This window comes from Lagopus leucura, unplaced genomic scaffold, assembly GCF_019238085.1.
Source record: "Lagopus leucura isolate 7727_CA_CO unplaced genomic scaffold, USGS_WTPT01 Super-Scaffold_73, whole genome shotgun sequence".
In the NCBI taxonomy this organism is placed as follows: domain Eukaryota; kingdom Metazoa; phylum Chordata; class Aves; order Galliformes; family Phasianidae; genus Lagopus; species Lagopus leucura.
In genome coordinates, this window is record NW_024962252.1 from 60,534,079 (window position 1) to 60,557,209 (window position 23,131).

The following is a 23,131-nucleotide window of genomic DNA, read 5'->3' on the forward strand; positions in this document are numbered from 1 at the left end:
ACATGTTAACTCATCATCAACAGTTTGGGACAAGGAAATGACTACTATTTATTTTCATGATTTGGGGTTTTGGAGTTTTCCTCCCCAGATGTGCTACCTAATCCATAAGTACACAGTATGTGCCTTGAAACTTAAATTATGCTAGACTTGGATCTATGACTTTTATCTAGGCTTTAGAAACTGTGACACGGGGAAGACCACTGTGACAGCTCCTGTTCATTGTACTAGAAAACACTGTTGTCATTAAGTACAAATGAAAGCTGCTGGTTCTGAGCATGTTATATAGGCTTTTGCATAGTACGTGTAAAGTATAGCTCCTAAGAATTTATTCCTTCCCCATTGAGCAAGAGCTAGTGAATGGAATCTTCCATATTTGTAAGTTATGGCATAAACCAGAAATACAAGTGAATGAACAAAGTTGCTATAAAGGTTCAAGTGAAAACTATTGCAGGTTATTAGCATAAAATTAAAACTCATTAAGATAAATCCTGAAGGACTACTTGTTTTTGTTTTTTGTTTTTTGTTTTTTTTGTTTGTTTGTTTTTTAATGTTATGTTTTAGGGTTTTTTTTCTTTCTTTCTTCTGTAACAGTTTTGTAAGTAAACAGAAAGGCTATTTGATTCAATATCAAAACAAGTCCAAAAAGCTGATCTACTACGCCTGTACTTCCAAACAGGTAATGTTTAGTACTGACTTGGACAGTCAGTATCTGAGCTACTCTAGAGACCTAATACTTATCCGTCTTTCCTCACACTCAGCTGGCTGTGACAGACAAGGATAAGAGGCAGCAGAGAGGCCAAAGATTCCCCATTTTTTTGGTAAATGCAACTTCCATTGCATTTCTGCAGTATAAATGCAAAACGTTCACTAAAGAATTACTGAATTCTGCTTCATATAGCCACAGTATGACAGAGAAATGCTACTGGACTGAGGACTACTGTGCACAAACACATGAAGAATGAATACTAAAAAACTAATGCCATACCACCACTGAAGGATTCAATTACATCCTCACACATGAGGAATATTCAGAGATAAAGCTTCCATTCCCTGATGAAATGTATATGATACCTAAAACCATAATCACAAGATGTGCTTCTGAATATAATACAGAATACGTATAATCCTAAAAGGTGATTAGATATTTAAGAAAATAAATATCTTCCCCCTGAAAGATCAGAAAGAAAGAGAAGTTAACAATGAATTAGTTAGCAGAATCAGTAGCATGGCTAGGCTATGCATTGGGCGTGTGCACAGTAAAGGAAAAACAGCCAGCACAAGTACATTATGCACTGGCAGCTGTTTCATAGGTGAGAGTTTTATCCTCAAAATGAACGTGAACAGTTTTTTCACCAAGGAGAAAACATCTGTGTGTCAGCAACACACTTTGATTTCCCAAAATGTATCTGCATGCTTTCTTCTAGCTTTCTGTTAATTAAACATGCAGATACTTTACCTTATAGTTGAACTATCACAGAATATTACCTTACTGGTCTTTTTTCCCAATTGCTGAAGAACAAAAGAGTACATCATAACATAATAAAATAGGCTTAAACTTTTCATGCGTGCAAAATTACCATTTGCTTCTAGGTAAAGACACACTTCATGCCACACATTTAACGTTCATGGAATTTATTACAGCAGGTTTTTAAGCTTCTCATACAAATGTTTGTCAGGTCTTTAATTTTTATTCAGAATTTCAGGACAGTTGAAGACATTGTTGAAACACATTCTACTGAAAATATATAACTAAGCGAGAAACTTATTTTCATTTTTGAACTGTGACTGTTCCCATTTTTGAAGTTCCCATTGTATACGGTTGTAAGGGAAATCCTCCCTGACCCAGAAGCTATTATATTCAGAGGAAGATCTTTACTAAAAGACCTTAAAGTGCACAGTATTTTTGTAACATCAAGATTTTGGAAAAGCTATGTTTTGCACTATTACTGAAGGCTTGGCTTGCTAATATTGAATGCTTGGGACCTTAGATTGCTGTAATAAATCAAGGCAAATCTTGTCTGTACTTCCAGATGAGCACTACGATCCAGAAAGTAAATTAAGCATGCTTTATAAAATCTACTTGGTAATGATGTGACTCATATATTCACCACTGGACACTACTGCACAGAAGACACATTAACCCTACCTGCAGGATGGACACAGTTTGTGAGAAGTGGTGCTGTTCCATTGTTGATGTGGAATAGAGAGCAGCTAGAGGGTGATCAAACTTCTGAAGGTAGCTGTTGCTGTAACCTCTGTGATCCAGGTCATGACATAGGCATGCAACTAAAAGACCTTTCCGCTAAAAGAAAAAAAAAAAAAAAAAAAAGAGATGAACAAGAAAACTAAGATGCATTTTCTGCCCCTAGATGTCACTGTCCTCACAAAATACTTGTAAACGTTGGACTAGTGTTACACTGCCTTTAAATAGTGCACAGCAATGTTCATCAACATTTCAAGAAACAAAGAAGTGAGGAAATACAGAATTAAAATCTTCTGTCTGAAATTCAGACCTTTTTATACCTTATAAGTTAGAAAACATTTCACAATCACATTATTGGAGGGGTTCTGCTTCAGGAAGGAACTTGAGCAGTTTCTTGCATACATTGCCGGCTTTAAGCACTACTACACAACTACTTGGTTAGCACTGGAAGTTAAGAGGCCTTTAACTACTCTCCAGTTGTGCAAATCTGCAGATTTTTGTTTTTAAAGGAACATCATTTTTTTCAAACTTGCATAATTTTGCTGACTTACAGTATGAGCCTGGCATATGCCACTTTCTTATTGCAGAGCGACTTTTCAAGACCTTTTTTAAAGCAGAATTTGCTAAAACATTTTCAACTGGGCTTTATTTAATTTTATATTATATTTATATGCTGAACAAGAATATGTTTTTTCCAAACATACTTCTAGTAAACAATTTTGACTGAAATTTTCCCAAATGAATCTATTAGCCAGATGAAGCCTGGAATCTTGGAAATTACAAGTCAAGTGGTCAGTATTCGGCAAAATTATACACAACCTAAAACAGGTTCTTCCAGCCTGGAAGTTTCAGGCAGCGTTTATAATAAACATCACTCTCAGCTGCACCTACAGCAATATAGGCAAAAATCAACCAGCCTCTCTTTATAGTGTGTATTAACACCTAACCATATAAGCCTTCTGTTTTATTACCAGAACTTTCACAGTGATCTAATTAAGGTATATATATTTTTATTTTTCTGAACTCCTTGCAACTATCTTAAAAAAGATGCACACACACACACACACACACACACACTAAAGAAAACTTTTATATAATAGAAGTTAATCAGTGACTAAACACAGACAACCACTTTCCTTCCACCCTTTCTACTCCTTTACTCATATATGCCAACTATCTCTGTGACACGAAGCCCTTCTCAATTTTTCTCCTACACAGAATCTCACAGATCTCCCAGAGTTCAAGATTCAAGGTGTTTCCTTCCTCTCAGTGCAGATCTGACATTAAATTAAAATAAAGATTATGGTTGTAGATGAACAGGGAGAACATTAAAATATAAACAGAGACAGCAAATCTGCTACTGCTGTGACGGAAACAGACTTTGAAGAATTCTCCTTCCTTAAGCTCCCTGCTCACATCAACTCCTCTGCAGAAATCATGAGATCCTTTATATCCTAAGCTGACAGGAAAACTCAAGCACAGAAGATCATTTAAGATAGTCAGTACTTCTTAATGAGATCTAGTAACTGATACAGTCATCACACCTACCTCCAGATCAGTGAAGAGCCCCTGGTTGTTCTGAAGTATGGCATACATGCAATGTGCAACTGTAACTGCATGCTTCCAGTTGTGATAGGGCACACGACGATAGTTCTTCTTCACAGACATAGTAAATCGGCAGAGCTTTTCAAGTTCAAAGCTAGAAAGAAATCAGTTTGGTGAGAGATGAGAAATAAGAATGGAAAAAAAAAGGAACAGAGTAGGAAAAGATGTTCTTGCATTTATTCCTTGCTGGGAAGAAATGATTATGAGAGCATTCAAGTTTTGGTAAGGACAAAAATGTGCAGATGCTTGACAAAACTCACAGCTCAAGGCATCCAGCTCAGGCAAAACAATTACATAAACTTAGATAAAGAAAAATCACTTGAAGGTTTCCTATTCAGCCTATAAAATATCAAAACTGTCTAATAATCTAACTGTAAAATATTTTCAAAACATGAAACTAGAAGATTTTATGCAAAAACATTGAAGAAATGTTCTTGTTTAAAACAACATTTCAGTGAGGTGCCAATACAAAAATTGTTTTGAATAAAAGATATAAAGATTCTCCATAATGACATAATGGAAAAAACATAACAAAACAAAACATTTCAGTGTTTCTCCATTTTCATCACATGATATCATTATAAATGATTTTTTTTTATCTTGCTATATTAACATATGCAAGCAAAATCAAAAATATTTTCATTAAAGTAATATTACAAAGTAGTTAAATAATAGTTATGCTTGGCTTATGTGGCTTAAGAACACTTCCAAGAGTTATATCCCACAGTATCAGAGCTCTATACAGCATTTGAAAAGAAAGAATTCCTTTTGTTTACAGATTTATGTTTTCATTATTTCTTGTATATCTCATGGAAGGAGTATTAATGTAGTGTATGTGAGCTGAGAAAGTAAAGCTGGATATCTCTAGTTTATCAGGTAAAACTGTGAACACAAATTTACTATGCAGACCTAGTTAGAGAAAATATATTTCTATGTTTACGTGCTGAGAAAGGTAATTATTCTTCTGCTTTAGCCTGAACATGATATTAGTAAAAATACAGGCATAGTGTTTAAAAAATAGCTTTAGAGTTAACTTTTCATTCCAGAAAGTTAAGTCAGACACCTCTGATGTAATTGTTAAAATTACTGTTTAAAACACTGCATCACAACTCACAAAATCACACTAGTTGCTTTCAACTGCATACAATATCCATCCAATATCTATTCAATAGAACAACTGAAGCCAAAGAGAAAATCATTACCAATGTTACCTCAATGTAGACTACTACTAATTCCTCCAAAACTTCATTTTGTATGGATTATTACAGTAGTAAAAGATTACTGTTTCATGAGAGAACAGAAATCGTAATGAGTATCAACAATTTTTCTTAAAAAAAAAATCCTCCCTGTGCAAGACAGTTACAGATTACACAAGTGTATTAAGGTGTTAAAGGAAAAATCTCTTCAATATAATTGAAATCAAATTTTAGTCCTAAAACAGCTGCAAAGTTCTTGAAGTCCTTTATGGAGAGCTGAGGTTATTTGTTACTTCAGAAATTAAATACAAGTCTATCAGTCCCAACAGTCTCATCTTCAAATGTTTCTCACTTTTGTTTTTTTTAATTTTGTATGTGAGATTTGAGACTCATTTGAAAAAATATCATGTAGATAGCAATTCTTTCCCATCAAAGTTACACCTTGAAAAAGCAATAATGATAGAGGCAAAAAATAGAAATGAAAACTTGAACCCAAATCTTGAATCCCAGCCATTCTTTCAGGAATGGAAATAACCTAATTATATTGAGCAGTACAGAACTACACTTAGACCAATCATCCGCTTTGCAGTATTGAAGAGAAGAGAAAGATCTCCAGGTTTGACAATATTTATGTTTTGAGGACATGGAAATTCACCCAGTTATTAAGATGAAACAGCCACCAATAAATGTAGTTTTGCAGGAAAATATTTCCCTTCTCAACTGCCTATTTATAAATTTTTCCACAATGTGATGAAGTTCCTTTCTCTAAGCAATGGGAATATACTTGGTCAAGGGACTGCTGATGTTGGCAATGGTAACAGATACTGAGAGAAAGGACAGTAAACGAAATGACTTTTAATTCTGAAATTGCTCACTTCCATAATTAAAGCACAATTATGCTGATAATTGATTTTAACAAAAGTACCTTTAATATCTTCACAACCCTCAGATTGAAAAGCAAAAGAAACCAATTTCAACTCAGAACCAAACAATACTTCTACGTATAGGAAGGACAACTGTTCAGACAATATCATGAGTTCTTTCACCTTGCTGTTCACAAATAGTAAGAATGAAAGACCAAGAAGCTAGGGCAAGAAGTTTAGTTTGCTTTTCACAGTCCTGTACAGATCAGGCAAAGCAAATAAGCTCCAAAGGAGTTCAAGATGCTGCATGAGAAAATAATGAACTTAACATTTCAAAATAAATAAAACCATAAGTAACGGAGTTAAAGCAATAAATCATATAGTTCATACCAGGCCGTCCCACAGGACTGGTGAACCATGTAGACAAAAATGGCAGGCCAGACATCCTCATATGGACTGATGTCGAAGTGGTACCTAAGAAGAAAGTTTCACCTTAGTGAGAACAAATGCTCTTTCATTCTTCCTAAAAGCAAGTGAAAATTACTAGATAATGTGAATCTGACAGCATTTACTTGTTTCTGAATATACATAGAAAACTGACTTTACAGGCTATATCTTCCAGCAGTGTAGATAAATATATTTCTAGTAAGTTCAAGGAAACTATGTTGGTTAGCCTTTGGCTTTGCCTAACACATAGAAAAATAAATATTTATTTAAGAATCTGTCGTTTAAGTAATGTACAAAAATCTGTGTTGACTCCTAAAATCACTTTCCTCCCATGAACTGTGTAAATGATGTATCTAATAATATATTAACTGGCTTTTTTCACATAATTTCTGTCAAAAATTTGATGAGACTTGGTCTAATTTTGCTGAAGTCACCATTTACAGGCTAATAGAAATTGAGCACAAACTTAAAAAATCCAGCATTGGATACAGCATTTTTTATGTTTCATGAGCTAAGGATTTATTTCTTCTCAATATCAACATTTAGACTTAACATTAGGGACATGACCAGCAGAACTGTTTGTCCTTCTATTATTAATTAACCCCTTTCCCTGCACCTGCTGTGCCACAAGTCTTCTATTTACTTTCCACTGAACCTAGCTAAACATTTGTGCATGTATGTGGCATATCAAACAGCACAGCAGGTGTGAGAGAGCTAAAGGCAGCTGAATTGCATGGAAAATGGTTAAATGCATTCAGAGCCCTCAAACGAAAGGATGTGAATATAATTTAGAATGAAACCTGCCATCTTTAAAAGTAAAAATCATTTTAGTAAGGAGGTGGGTTATATAATGTCATCTAACAAAGTACAAGAAACTGTATTGCAAAGAGTAAGATTATATTAGGGCATAATCCTGCAAGCTGCTAATACACTGGCTTTCAAGCAAATCACTTCAGCATGTAATGAACTTTAACCATAGTCTCTGTTAAGTGGATGCTTGCATGATTTGTTTGATCGTGGCTACAGTCTCAGCACTTGACAGGAGTGAGCTCTAGAGATTAAGTTAAGAAAAACAGTTTAGACTTTCTGACTCAGAACTGTAAAGTTTTGATTTGAGGCACCCGGTCACTACAGCAGAATTTACTGTCCTGCCAGAAACAGTGACTTAAAAGCTCAGATGAGTCACATTGTTAGCACCACCAATCTAACACAGATAAAAGCACATCTTCAGTACTTGGCAGACCCTTGAGGTCTAACAGCAACTTATTTCAGAGAAAACTTAAGACTATTCAGATACTGTAGACTAAAGGATGGCAAGTCCTTCTCTGAAGTTAGACCCTAACTTTAAAGCCTACTACCAGGGATTCACAGTCCTGAATCATCTTCAGAAGTTTAGAGATCTATATTCATTTTCCCCTCCTTCAAGAAATACAGGCAGAGGCATGAAACACATACACAAAAATGTGAAAAAAAAAGAAAGAAAAAAAAAAAAAAAACAGGAAGGAGCTGAATCTTTTACTCTAAAACATACAAGAAGTGGTGACATCATGCTATTGTTCTTAACTATTGATATACCGATTCAGCCTCCTCTGGGGCTCTGAGCTGTTGGTGACTTAGGACTTCTGAAAAGTTAGCTCATCTTTGCAAAGCTTTCATATAAACTAATGTAACTGCTGTACATATAGCTGTGGAAAATGCTACCACTCTGAAAACGTATAATTTTACACCTTTGAGAAATACATTTTGTTCACAGGTCAAGAAGTTTAACTGTGTATTAGATAGATAAACACCTAGGATACTGGGTTAGCTCTACAATACAAGTGCTTCCTTAAACATCCTCCACTATACTTAGGGAAAACCAATCATTTTTTTCACAGACAGATACTGGTTGCAGTTGTTTGCATATTGAAAAAGTACTTACAGTTCAATTTCTTTATAAATATGTGGAGGCAGTGTACAGTGCATGAGGTTTTGCCACTCTTCTGCAGTACAAACACTGTGGTATGATAGCTTCTCCATTGTTACACGGTAAATACACTCTGAATGGCGAATTCTGTGGTACATCTGAAAAAGGGAAGTCATACATTAATGTGAGATTTCAATCAAGGAAAAAAGCATTTCCTTCCTGTATTCAAGCACTTATTCTTAAACCATTCATTTACAAAAAATATTTGTGATTCTGGCTGCCCAACTTTACACATCACTGGAGGAAGTCAAGGCCAGGTTAGTTAGTGTCCTGGGCCAACCTCGCCTAGTTGGTGGCAGCCCTGTGCACACTGGGGGATTGGAACTGGATAATCTTGAAGATCCCTTCCAATACAAGTAATTCTATGATTCTATGTTGAAGTTTGGTACTAAAAAAATAAGTACTCTTTGTAGTTAACTGAGAGTTTCACACAGCTATTGCAAACACTGTATGGTTTATGAACAAGTGAGGACACAGCAAAAGTAGTGCTCTTGAATATTAAGAAACACTATTAGAATGAGTGAACTTGCACACATTAGAATGATCACGTAGCCCCAGATTTAATTTATATGCTGGCCTCTTTACTTGCCTTGAGTCATGTGGAATAAGATTTAAGTAAATTTAGATAAAATCTGCTTCTTCAGTTTAATGGCAGTATGATGCAAAATGGTTTCATGTAAACCACCAGGCTTAACTGACATACTATCTTACCTCCTATTAATATGAGTGATTTATTCTGCATTACATTTTTATACTTATATAGCAATGACCATTCAATTGTTTGAACTTTCTACATGAATAGTAGGTTTTTTTTCTGAAAATATGGGGTTTAAACATGAAAGTAGTTATCCACCCTTTTCTAGCATTAAAAATCCTAACTATATATCACAGCATATAAATGTGTACATTTACAATGTATATTCTTCAATATCAAGCTTATGGCGTAGAGAGAATACATGCAATCTTCATCCTCCTATTAAATTTCCAAAAACTGAATATATATATATATATATGAATAATATAACTGAGTATATTATCTGAACTTATGAAGGTGAATAAGAAGCATATTTTCTAGTGGAAAACAATATAAGATAGTACTCAATTTTCAGTCTTCTCTTGCAGTTTAGCTGTATAAAATGGAAGTACATAGCATACAATTATTTCAGGAAGCATCAAACAAATTTCTACCAGTCCACTAAGGGACAACTATTCTGCAAATAATTCAATGACTCCTTGTTCCTTATTAATTCAATGAAATAGAATGTATGGATCACTTCAATAGTCTGGAAGATGAAACAGCAGATGAACTACTTCAGTAAGATTCTAAGTCTTTATGTTATAACCAACATTTTAGAAAACTGTAGAAAAAAGAAAACAACTCACGTTAGCACAGTGTAAGGCTAAAGCACAGAAGACTGCAAACATTTTAAAGTTGTTCTCATCAGTTTTAGAGAAGGCACTTCCACTTATTTTGTTCACCATCTGCACAACGCCTATTACACTTCCTCGGCTCACAATAGGCATGCACAGGATATTTCTGGTTGTGTAGCCCGTATAGAGGTCTACTTCTCTGGAGGGCCAAATAAAAGAAAGAAAGAAAGGAGAAAAAAAAAAAAAAAAAAGAGAGAGAGTCAATATTATTTATTAGTACCAATTGCTTGCTTCCTAGGAAAGAGGATTTATAGGACATAGTGGCAAGGTAGACATAATTAGTACATGCATAAAGTTCACCTCAAAAGTTTTCAAGTATTTCCATCTACGCAGTCAGATTTAGAAACAGTTTCTTAACCCTTTCATTTCCATTTTCCATTCTTAATCCTTTCATTTCCATATGCAGGATAAATAATCAATACTTTATTACCTATACAGTTTGATAATTCATTAAATTAAATATGCTTAGGTACTTACACATGTCCTTTGTTAACAAAATTTTCTTTTTTTTTTTTTTTTCACTCTTAAAATCTGTAACAGGAAAAAATAAAATTCTTCTCCTGACATATATATTAAAAAAAAAATAATAATTTTTTAAAATTATTTTATCTTTAAAATATCTGTAACGGTGAAAGTATATAAAGTGATATCTATAGGTTTGCTCCTTAACAGAATATCAAAGATCAGTGAATGAATCTCTAATATGAAATGTAAGTAGGAAATAACAGTTTGGTGAGTTTTTTCTCCCCTAGTGTATAACATGTTACCTGTTAAAGCGTGGATCTGCATAGGCATCAGGGATGTTAAGGACTTCCCCAGTTCTTGCCACTTGACCAGCTATTCCTTTTTCTATAGAAAATCTGCAATCATAAATAAATAAATAAATAAATAGGTGCATTAGTCACACTAAGAACTATCTGGAAAGCTATTTTTCCACTGGAGCCTAAGAGACATTTGCTCCTGAGCAGCGTCATGCCAATGCTTTTAGGAGAAAAAACTAGAAGACAACTAGTAGTAAATAAAATAAAAAGCACATGCTCAGACAGATATTTTCTGAAAACTTTCTGAAAATACTATGTATACGCAGACGAAAACAAAATATGCCATGGTAAGACATTTTAGTAACAAAAATTCAATGTCTTCAATAACCCTGGGGGTTGCACCTAAGAAATATGACGTTTGAACAATACCTATGACTTGTGTTTACCTTTACAAGACATCAATTTCATCATCACTTTTACATATTTATTTTTAACTTAGACACATCATGTACAATACAGAACTTGGTTATTCATGGGGCAGATAGATTTGATTAAAAACAAACAAACAAACAAAAACTTGAAAGAAGACCAGTGGAAATGTCAAAGCTAAACATCATATGTATTTGCTATATACACTTCAGAATAAGTAGCATGTTTCATCTCATGACGTTCAAACAACACCATGGTAATAGCTACATAACTAATTACCACAAGATAATTAAATATAGCAAGCATATTCAGGAGTTGAATCAGAAAAGTCTACAAGTCTCTATTGCTAAGAAATAACTCTCAATTGACATAAAACAATTATAAAATATAAGCCTAGAATGATTAGTGGAGAAAAATATATGAAGTTACAATCATATGTGGAACATTTTTGAATCTAAACGTGCCTGGGTAGTATCATGCCCTTACTGATGTTAGTGTCAAAACTGTCAGTTTTCATCCTGTACACCCAGATTTTAGTCTAGTTTCTATTTCTTATTATTTGAACAGTATACCAATTTCAGCTCTTTCCTGATGACTGACTCAGTGTTACTCTTTTACAGATACTAAAGTTATATATCACTTTCAGTACACATCACTCTTGAAATGGTTCATACCTTCTTATTCAAAGTCACAATAATTTTCATATAGAAAGATAAAGATATAAGCAAAAAAGAAATTATTAAGGAGTATAAAAGTGCATGTTAAAGTAGGCCACCTTCTCTAGCGTACTGCACCTCCTTGCCTGTCGGCATATAAACTGCACCAATTTTGAGTGCTTCCATTCGCAGTCATACAACATAATAAGTGGGTGCAAATTTGTCAAAAGGGGTTCAAGTGATGATATGAATCACATCCCACATTGGCCCAGAATTCTAAAAGTAAAAGATGGAATTTTAAAAAATCTGAAAAAGTTCACTGTTGAGTGTTTTAATAAAATTTTGGTGCAGGATATATAGTCATTCTTTCTAAAAAAAGCCACAGGTTTAAAACCCATGTCTCTCTAAAAATTTCAAGGCATATCTATTAAAGAATTGTCACTTTTAAAAACTAAAAAATGCTACATTTATTTTGACATTTTGCCTCCTTCACTGAAAATACGTAAAAGCCTAACACTTGTGGGAAACAGAAATACATATCAATTTCACCATTTCAAACATACTTCAGAATCACAGTTCCTTAAAAGTTTTAAAATACTCTAAATTCATTTCAGAAAAATTAAGAATAAAACACTGAACTTGAAATCTTCAAAACCAATGATCAGTTCATACTAGATTCTATGCCTATTCCATCCATGAGAAGTACAAATTGCATTTCCTTGCTTGGGATGTGCTTGAATAGCATGAATTTCAATTCCTCTCAGGAACCCTCTTGGGAAAAGTCATCCCATACTGGTAGATCTACGGATTAGGTGCACCTTTACCCGCACCTTTACCTACCTCAGAACACCTCTGTTTTTTTCCCAACATGATTTCCAAAAGGACCGCCTCCGGAAGACGGCATTTCCAGGAGTGACGTTATAGCTTCAGAGACGTTGTTTCGATGGCACTGCAATGTCATTCCCAGAAGTACTACCTTCTGGAGGCGGGTCCTGGTGGGAATGATATCACAGTATGACAAGTATTGTCAGGGTACCTGCAGATAGGCACAGCGACTGGGTAACAAAATGCCTGCAAAGCCCTAGTTACAAGGAAACTGCATTCTTCAGCTAGCTACTCTCACCTTATTTCTTTGGTCTTCTTAAAAACAGGTTTCCCATCATTTTCTTCTCCAATATCAAAAAGATCTGAGTACAGCTCCTTATTTTTGTGGTCAACCTGGAAGAGTGCACACCTATCTGCATTCACCAGGTTTTTTGCATATATCTACAGACAAAAGATAAAACTAAAGTTAATGGTCATGGGTTAACTTAACTTCAGTCACTTATCTGATAAATAAATCTATTTTAAGCACCATCTACCTTCATAGCAGTATTTTAAATGGCACAAAATTCAAATGGCAAATGTGGTAGTTTTTCTTCAGTATTCTCTGTTAATTATAGTATTGTTCTCATTGTAAAATGTAGGGGATTCTTTAGAGGTTTGAATATCTGCTAAAAGATAGAAGGCCTTCTTATTTAGCTGCATTTCCATTTCAACACATGCTTTTCAGAACGGTACCATTCTCCCTATTTTTAGAAATTTTTCACCTTAACATAATTTAGGGTAATATGGTTAGGTTGCGGTTGGACTTGATGATCTTTAAGGTCTTTTCAAACCTGAACAATTCTACGATTCTATGAATTTTAAATAGACAGGTTATAGCAAATACTCGAGAATAGTTCTGACTTTTTTCTTTGTCTTCAGTGCAAACAGATTGGTATCAAATATCCAATGAAGAAGGACATAAAAGAGAAGCTAGTGTGTGTTTCTAAAGAAACTTAATGTGCTTGTGGCACATAAAAATAAACAAACACAGGAAAATTAGAAGTGTCGTGATGGATTGCCATGTGCAGCAGCACAGGAAATAGCTGCCATCTCCTGATGCTAGTGGCAGTCCTTGCACAAAAACTGGGACTTAGAGGTTCCCCTTCAGCTAAGTAAAACCCACAAGGCATTATCCACTCAAGTACCAAAGAGAAGATCAGGGAGACTGCAAACTAATAAGCATCTTTTGAGAAATACTGCTTGCTTAGAGGAGTAAGAAATGCAAAGGTCTTGACCACTCAAACCTCTTGTACCTTTGCTCAAAACAGAGGAGTGAACGTAGACTTGGGCAAAAAAAGAAGAGAAAGGGTCCTTTGAGAAAAAGGTAACTTCTGCTTTCCTCCTTGCATCTATTTTCAAGAATGTCTTTATAGCATTAACTTTACTGTGGAATTTTAATGTAAATGAAAATGATAAGAATCCTAAAATCCCTGTACTGTTATCTTTATTATTATATAGGAAAATCTAATTTTAGTACAGTCTCTGAAGGGCGAAATAGTGAGGTGAACTCTACTGTTGTTCTTCCCTCATTCTGAGTTACAGAAGATGCTACATAATAATAAAATTGCACTCCTCCCAAAAATGGTAATAAATGTGCAAATTGGCCCAAGAAACAGCCAACTGCTACAGATTACAAAGGAAGATCAGAATGGAGCCTGTGTGCAGGTTAAAAATGCAGAATCAGGATGCAGCCAAGTGGTGGAAAAGATGAAGAAAGAGTAAGCATATTTAACTGCCAGTTGTGTTTTCTACCAGACCTCTCATCATAGAGTTGGGAAGAACGTCAATATTTGTTCTCAATGCCATACACTATATCATACCAGTTCCTTTAAATGTTAAGCTATTTTTAAACAGTTCATTTGAATTGGAAAAATCAATGTTCAGAATGTGCAGAAGTCTTGACTATGTATTAACAAGAATAAGGCAAACACTGCAGAGTATTTTCCATAACTAATTCAGGTTTCTAAATAAAACCACTTTTACAGTGTTTGCATTCTTAATCTGTGGTCTTTGAATATTCTAGCCTAAGAGTATCACTCTGGAGATCAAGGTATGCAATGAAGTATTGTTGGTGAATATATTTGAATATGCAGATTGAAGTAATAATACCAGGGACATGATTAAGATTTACAATCAAGGAGAAGAACTGCATTATTTAATGAATGTGACTAATGCTAAGAAGCACAATTCATATAGTAAACACTTAAAATGTGCTACAGGCAACCAATCCACAGATATTTGCAGATACCATTCAGGAAATAATTCAGAATATGAAAATGATTAAAAAATTATATTCTGTTTCTTAACTTTACTATAATTCATCGATTAAATAAAGAATACAAACTATTTCAATGTACGACTTATTCTTCTAAGTTTGTTGGGTTTTTTTTCCTATGCTTTTTATAAAATATTGACTGACTGTTACTCTGGCTATGGGTGCAGATACTTTTGCAAAGCTAAATGGATGCCATGAGCATGTTTTCAACAGCTCACTCAACAGCTAGAACAAATACTGCAGAAGTAACGTTTGAACTCTAGACCTCCTATAGACAATTTCTTCGTAAGTGTTTTGCAGTATATAGAAAATTGAATTTAGGAAAAAGGAACAACAAGCTGAAACAAAAACAGAAGCCTTTTCATAACAAATTTAAAACCTTCAACGCACCATAGAAATGCACAGGTCAGAGACAGTTATGTGATTACTTATGAGACTTGTGAGACGAAATTGTTGCAACAACCAAAATCAAGCTGATCCTTCATTTCCTCCTGCATACAGAGATGTTAATTCTGTTTGCATTACGTGTCTGATATAAACAGCTCTGACACTTCAATGATGTGCAATGTCTTACTTCAAGGAAAGGAAAATAAAGAACTTTAATAACAACAATTAACAAAATTAGAAGTGAAAAAGAAAACTTACCATTATATGTTCAAGTAGAGAATCTATTGCAACTATATTATCAAAATACGTTCTGTAGAGAAAGAAAAGCTGATAAATATTTGCATTTAGTCAAACACTTCTCAAATGATTGTTGCTGGGTCTTGTTTTGCAGCTACTGAACAGTTTAGCCCAAACAGACGAGAACAACTGTGCCTAAAAATCATTGACTGGCTTTCTACTGCACAAGAAAATTCAGAAATGGTCCTAGCTCTGTTCCTATAAGCCATTATTCTACAGTGACAGACCACTACAGAAAAAAAAAAAAAGACAAGACTACCAAGCATTGCCTGCTTTGGACTCAACAGGTCCTGCTGAGCAGTGCCAAGAATGTATCAAAATACTTTGCCATCTTTTACACACCTAAAATTTTTAAAAGTGAAGCAAAAAGAAAAAGCAATCCAGAAGACAAAAACAAATACATTAAAAAAAAAAAAAACACTTTTTTTTTTTTTCCATTTCTGACTGCAGATAAATGTTATTGACAGGCTTTCAAAATATTTCATTAGATTTATGCATAGAGAATTATGTAGTGAGAACTACTGAATACTATGCAGTGTAGCTAAATTCACGTCATATTGCCCATCTTTTAATAGTTTTTAAAAAGAAAAAGCTTATGAAATTCTCAGTGAGTATTCTCTTATTTTCTACTGCCCCCGATGCAGCACGTTGTACTTGGCAGACAACTGATATTATGACTTAAAATAGAGATTAAAAAAAAAAAAAAAAAACATTATCTCAATTCTCTGTTTCATAGCGAAGAGGTAACTGTCCAAGGACAGTCAAGAACATTGAATGATAAAGGTCAAACATCTTAGTAAAATAATTCTAAATCTTTCACATACCAAGTCTTAATAACCCTTGGATTACAATGTTCCCAGGCATGGCCCTGAACATATATACAGCTCACTTCTGTTTGTGCCTACTGAATAAAAAGGTACATACATAAAAAGTCTCACACTTTCAGGGTCATGAAGATACACTGCCTTTTCTAAAATGTTACAGGAGATGTCCCTGATATATTGCATGCTATCAATTTTCTCATTGAATAGAAATCTTCTTTTCATGTAGGAACAGGTATGGATCATTTTTAAAAGCAAGTTGATTATTTGCTTGCTAGAGCAATTGCTAATCCCATCAACTCGAGAACTGTTCATTGAGAGTTAAAGCACCTGTGTGCATTATGCCTCAGTGCCCATTTTTACAGCTATCTCTACTGTTAAAAAATGCTTATAGTAGCAACAAAGATAAAGGGATGAAGGACAAGCAAATTACCTAGAACATTATATTGATTTCATAAATCTAAGCCTAAACTTTCATACTTCTACAGTGTTTTTAGCTTAATCTCTGCATTTATTGTGAGGAGAAATTAAAAAAAAAACAAAACATATACTACAAACAGTTAGAAAAATAGAGCCTCCAGCCATGCAGAAGACCACATGACCAAATATATTTTGTACATTGTAATTGTATCTTACATATTCTCCTGCAATAAGAACAGAAAAGTTTAACAGCTATATCTGACTGTCACCCACATAATTCATTCCTGTCCCTGCTTGGAAGGGACATCAAAACAGACTGATGAGATCATAGTGGCAATCATGCTTTGGAAAAGCCTTGCCAAGACAGTGGTCATGGCCCCAAACTGTCAGAGTTCAAGAAGTGTTTGGACAGTGCTCTCAGACACAGGGTCTGAATTTTGGGTGGTCCTGTGTAGAGTCAGGATTTGGACTCAATGATTCTTGTGGTCCCTCCCACCTCAGGATATTCAGTGATTCTGTCTCTATACTTACTTCGATACATCAAGCAAGAAGTCATTCAGTTCAGTCTGTTTGGCAAGACCTCTACACACCTGGAAGAACAGATCACATTATCATTTTTTCCAAGAGGTCACTGAAGTCAGAGGTAAACTGAAACTGCAGTTTTGTGGTCTATTCACTTAATTTGTATTAAACATTCTAGATCAAAGTTTTTAAATATTTTCCAGCACTGTATAAAATTAAAAGCTGGATTTGTGTGCTGGGCCTCAATCATAGCAATCTAAATGTTAACTAGCCTACTTAGCATCAGATCAGAACTCCCACGTTCTTCATAGGCAAGAAGTTGGGCAGAATGAGCCTTCTGCTTTTGCCCAGAGGAACAGAAAGGAGAGGAATGAAAATGACCATTGGACAAGCTTTAATTAAGATTTCCATGTTTTGTTTTCTTATGTGTTAAAGATTCTTCATTGAAGAACAGAACATTATTATAAAGTGATGTACAGTTAAAACTGCATACAATTAAAATTCTATTAGTGCACAATAAACAAGGCCAGCATATTATTTCTGAATGTTACAGGGTGAATGATCGTCCTAAACAACGTCAAGGATTTCCAGCACTGCAGTGGCAAATATTATCTATAAAGAAATGCAAGAAAGTTTGCCCAAGTCTTTTGCAAGATGCATTATAGACAGCTTAAAAAAAAAAAAAAAAAAAAAAAAAAAGCAAGCAATAAATTCCCTTCTTTAAGTTGACAGAAGGATCCTATTTCAGCATCTTCCATGAGCTGATGGGATAGGTTTAGTTTTGGTGTTATCATCTTCTATTAGCTGAAGGAACAAAACCTATTAGTAAAGTTGAATAGCAGCTATCAGCATGGAGCTTCATTAGACACTCAAATAAGAACAGCATGAAGCATCCTTAGTGGGAGTAGGACCATGAAGCAGCCAGCAAAGATGGCTTAAAGCAGACTTTGCCAGAAATACCAAATAATTTAAACCTGATTAGTACGAGAGGAGGAAAGCAATCAGGTGGCCTAGCAGTTACCTTATTACAAGAAAAAAAAAACAACATTTTTTTTCCATTTCTGATTTAATAACTTTAATAACTACTTACCTACTTCGGTAATGTTTCTTTTCATTAAAAATAAAAGGAATAATAGAAATACTTTTTATTAAATCATATGATCCATGGTTGCTAGGCAAGAGAATGAGCTCAATGAACACCAAAAAAGTTAGCATACTTTTTCTAGGATCTGGAAAGGAGGTTATGATCAATGATTCTCTAGTGATTCCACTTAAATTTGAGCACATTCTACAGTCCAACCAATCAAGCTCTGAAAAAAGGATTACATAATGAAAAAAATGAAAAACAACCGAAACTTACTTGTACTTGATGTATTGCTACCGAAGCCCATGCAAGATTTGCTGTTGCAACCTGAAGCAGAAGAGAAGGCATTCTGAAAAAATCTTTATAACGTCATATAAGTTACCTGATAATTTTTCCTATCCAGCTGATAAGTGAATTAGACAAAGAAAGACAGAAACAATCTGTTGGAATACTGCTAGTTTGTGAAAGTATCAGTATTCTCGCAAGTGTTCCAGTATCAATAAGATGTATTCAGCCTCAATAGAACATTTCTCCTCTTCTGTGTCACAAAGATGCTTATCGATGCTTTGGAAATGGTATTATATTAAGAACCCATCAGATCAGAGACATAACACAAAAACAAACATCTCACAAGTTGAGGACTCTAAAAATTACAGTGTTGGGTTTTTTGTTTTTTTTTTTTGTTTGTTTGTTTCTTTTTAAAGATATCTGCTACAGGAACAAAATATGCCTTAACATCTTCCTGGAGCTGTGTCTCTTCAGCCACAATTATTTCCAGCTTTAAACAGGCACTGTCTCTTTCACTACCTTTTTGGTGACAGAAGAATCAGACTCGATCTCTCAGTTCAGGACGAGTACTTTTAAATATGACAGTTTCCAGGCAACATTTCAAGAAAACATCATGTAAGCTGCAGTTAACTAAGTTGTGCTGCTATACATGATCTCCTGTCCTTGAAACATATGAGCTTTATAGGAACACGAAGAACATAAGTACAAGAGCTCTGCCACTGCATTCCCTCTCTCATCTACCATTTTTTTTAAATAGAACACATTGTACAGATTTTATAAAAACCACTAACAGTATTCTTTCTGAAACCTGAAAACAAACAAATGATTTAGAACACTCAAAAATGACCATTAAATATTTTTTAACTTACAAATAAAATGCTTTTGTTTAGTAGTCAGCCTTTTACAAGTAAAATATTAATGAACTTCAGTTAAAGAAGGTATTTAGTATAAACAATAAAATATATAGTCTGAGACTATATAAATTGTAGACTGATGAATGTAATAGGACAACATCAAAAAATAAATACACAGTGTGTAAGCAGCAGAAGTACAAGGCCTATGAAGCTGGTTTTGTGCGAATGTCTTTCCTTTGCTGCGTATACAAGCACACCAGCAGTACCATATTAATCAAGTACCCTACCATGACCTCTATCTACTAGAGAAAAAACACCAGCTGAGACACTGAGGCTGAAGCCACATGTACTGACTACCAGGCTAACGTACAAACATAATAACTTATGTTACAGAATACACAACTGACAAATACTACTAATCCTTTTTTTTTTTTTTCGTTGGGAGGACTAATTTTAATATCTTTTTTTTTTTTTTAGGAATAATTACTTTTCAGTTCAGCTAACCCCAGAGAATTTCAGAATAAATTATGAAAGGGGGGGGTCTCACCTCTTGGTGACTAAGATGGAAGGCTTCTTTGCCCCAGTGACGATAAAGCTCCAGGATACCAATCAGATCACCAATTGCAGTGACAATTGGTAAACAAAGAACAGATTGGATACGAGTCCCTGATTCCAGTCCAGTACCTTTGGGAAATCGCTCATCCTAGAAAATGTAAATATAATCTGATAAAACATAAACATTGTAACATTCATATAAAATATACACTGGTATTTTTCTCCTCTTCCTGACTGATCGCACATGCTTGAAAACATGATTACTGACAAAATTCACTAAAAATTCTAAATCTGAGCATAATTGAAATATAGCTTTAAGACATATACTAATGAAATACAACAAAAAAGTCTAATCTTCTCAGCTATAACTTATATGCACAAATAAACACATTGATGCAAATTCAGAATTAGTTGTGGTGTTAGGCTCAGCTTCAGGTTTATTTTTATAATATATTTTCTATAATCTGACAGGAAGGTAAACCAGCACTTCACCGTTAATCCAGTCTAGATTAAGAAAGAAAACAAAACAAACAAAGCTACAATCCTCAATTGACTCCTATGAAAAAAATATTTTTCTTAAAAAATTATGCATGACAGTAAAGTCCTTCTCCTTCCCTTGCTTATGCATCCTGAATAAGTCTGTGCAAAATTTATAAGAATAAATGTTAGAAATAGCCTACTAGCTGCTACAAAAGGCTCAAATGAATAACTTTTGCTTGAAGTGGGAAATACCCAAAACATCATAACTTTAACACCTCAGGTGGGAAAACTCACAAAGAGAAACTACCTGGATGTTATTGCAGTGAGGCAGTACCTAAGCAGCCTGAAGTACACTAGACACATTTGATTCCACACCAGTTCTTCCACATGTTTCCTACCAGATGCTCACTGCAGATTCTGTGTAGAAAAACTCCCACTTCCTCAACCCTATATCACTGTGGTTGGGGATCCCCTCATTTCTCAAACAAGTAAGCTCTACCTTAATTATCAAAATAACAACTGATTTGAATGACTATGAACAAATAATCAGCCTCAAACAACCTCAAAGGCAAAGGAGACTGGGAAGCACCTATACGTCTTCCACAGAAGAGGTCTGATGAGTTTGTGTGAGTCCAAAACTCACAGGAAGGCAAATCATGTATAGCCTTGGCAGAGGTTCATAACTTGGAACTTCACTGTGAAAGTTAACCTTTTCCTATTGACACAACATGTTAGATGATCACTACACTCATCCAGAAAAAAAAAAAAAAAAAAAAATTGTCAGGATTTCTGTTAATAATCTGACACTGTAAACCAGCAAGGAGTTCAAAACTCATCTTCAATAACTCTCCTGAATTTAATTAGGGATGCAAAATCAAAATATTCAACCTTCACAGACAAGCCCATCATTACATTAATTGGAAATTACCTGTAACATCGTAGGCCCCATATGTTGAATGAAAAAACCTAGCAGCATATAAACACTTTACAGTCCAGGTAAGTACCAATTGCTACTATAGAGAAAGCAGCTTCTGCTTTTTTTTGTGTTAGTTTCTGTTCAAAATGCTCTCTCATACAGTATAAGTAAATTGCTTGTTTGGTGTAATTGTAGACTAGGGAACTAAGCTTTTCAAAACATGAAAAAGGACAGACATACAGATTGCCAGAAATCATCACAATATCTCATGAGGAGTACCTGAATCCTTTTTTTTTTTTTTTTTTTTTTAAAAGAGGAGCAGGAATTTTGCTGAGTTACATTAATGTGCCTTTAATGTAACTCTACTGATAATATAAACATTCTGGCTTTACATTAATGTAAGTAGAGATCAAAATCCTGTCTAACAATCAGAATTCTGATTAACATTCTTGTCAGTATGAGTGAAGTGCTATAACTAAATCAGACTTTGATTGACTATGTGGAAGTCTATGTGTTTGGAACTGGCAAAGTAGAGTATTTCAAGACCAGGAGGACATGTGTTTTGACTGATGTGTTTATTTATCTAAGTGATTATGATACCATTACTTCCATTAATTGACAACAAAAATATGTTACAACACACTCAAAAAAATTAATTCAGAAATAAATTGGATATTCTGAATTTACTAGATCAAGCTGATCCAAACTTAAACTTATTTTTTTGGTAGCAAGACGGATGTAAATTATATCATTATATTATATTACAGTATATCAATATTTTACTATATCATATTATATTAATAAACCTCAGCATCAAAATATTCATTCTAAGAATAAGTTGCATTCTTCTCATTAAAAAGAGGAAGCTTTTTACCCCCAGAATATCTTCTACTAACAACGTTTTTCTGGATCTGGCTACATAAGCAGATACTGTAGTGCCATGTGCAATGGGCCCTGCAGGAATGAGACGCGGTTGTCCTTCTTTAGCTCCTGGTGGCGTAAATACACACAGACTCTAGTTAGAAGGAAAAAGAAAAAAATGCAATTAGAGAGTATGGCTACATTTACTGGGTGTGTGTATATATATATATATATATATATATATATATATATGTATATATGTAATACGGTAGGATTTAATAAAGTAGATAACAGAGAAAAACAGCTTTTGTGCTTTTGACAACGGAAAGTACTTGGATAAGCTGCACATAATTCTTTCATACTAGGAAATCCCACTCTAAATTTACCATTCAGACAGTGAAAAACTCTTCTGCCAAAGTCAGTCATCACTTACGTTAGTGTTGAATTGTGTTTGCTTTGAATGTCCTACATGGAGTCACAGAAAAAATATTTCCTTATGTAAGATTTCTTTCTAGGATGTAGACTATTATTATTACTTATTTCAACTGAAAATGTTCAGAAAGTACATATAATTTTAAAATTAACACAAAACTAAGAAGGCAGTTAGTGACAACCGTTCTCACAAAATCACAAAAAAAAAAAAAAAAAACAAACTCCAATGAAATCGGGAGAAAGAGTTCATTTTGCAGGCAAAAAGTTCCATCTTCTGTTTCATTGTTCTATGTCTAACTCCTTACAAGTGTTAGTTAATTTGGCCTGTAGCACTGCAGAGTAACAGACACTCTGGAATCTCACACCTTTTTGAGTATAACAGAACCCTTTAAACAAAGATGTTTAGGCACATGAGAAATAAGAGACATGGCAAAGGTTACACAGTGTTACAGCAGTAGGGCTTGAATCTGCATTTCCATAGGGGTGTTTTGTCGTTCCAGTTCTTCATTTGCTAC

The 23,131-nt window shown here is 34.4% G+C and overlaps 1 protein-coding gene across 1 annotated transcript in view; it reads right to left on the reverse strand.

Annotated features, from left to right (window-relative positions):
• PDE10A (phosphodiesterase 10A) overlaps window positions 1-23,131 on the reverse strand; it is a 161,027-nt gene that overhangs the window by 18,743 nt on the left and 119,153 nt on the right. The window contains exons 6-17 of the mRNA XM_042880750.1: window positions 22,198-22,338; window positions 19,920-20,075; window positions 18,507-18,557; window positions 17,156-17,214; window positions 15,345-15,396; window positions 12,681-12,823; window positions 10,479-10,571; window positions 9,664-9,850; window positions 8,236-8,378; window positions 6,258-6,341; window positions 3,752-3,902; window positions 2,147-2,302 (exon numbers count right to left, since the gene is read on the reverse strand). Of these exons, the coding sequence (XP_042736684.1) occupies window positions 2,147-2,302; window positions 3,752-3,902; window positions 6,258-6,341; window positions 8,236-8,378; window positions 9,664-9,850; window positions 10,479-10,571; window positions 12,681-12,823; window positions 15,345-15,396; window positions 17,156-17,214; window positions 18,507-18,557; window positions 19,920-20,075; window positions 22,198-22,338 (1,416 nt within the window). The remainder of the gene's footprint in view (window positions 1-2,146; window positions 2,303-3,751; window positions 3,903-6,257; window positions 6,342-8,235; window positions 8,379-9,663; window positions 9,851-10,478; window positions 10,572-12,680; window positions 12,824-15,344; window positions 15,397-17,155; window positions 17,215-18,506; window positions 18,558-19,919; window positions 20,076-22,197; window positions 22,339-23,131) is intronic.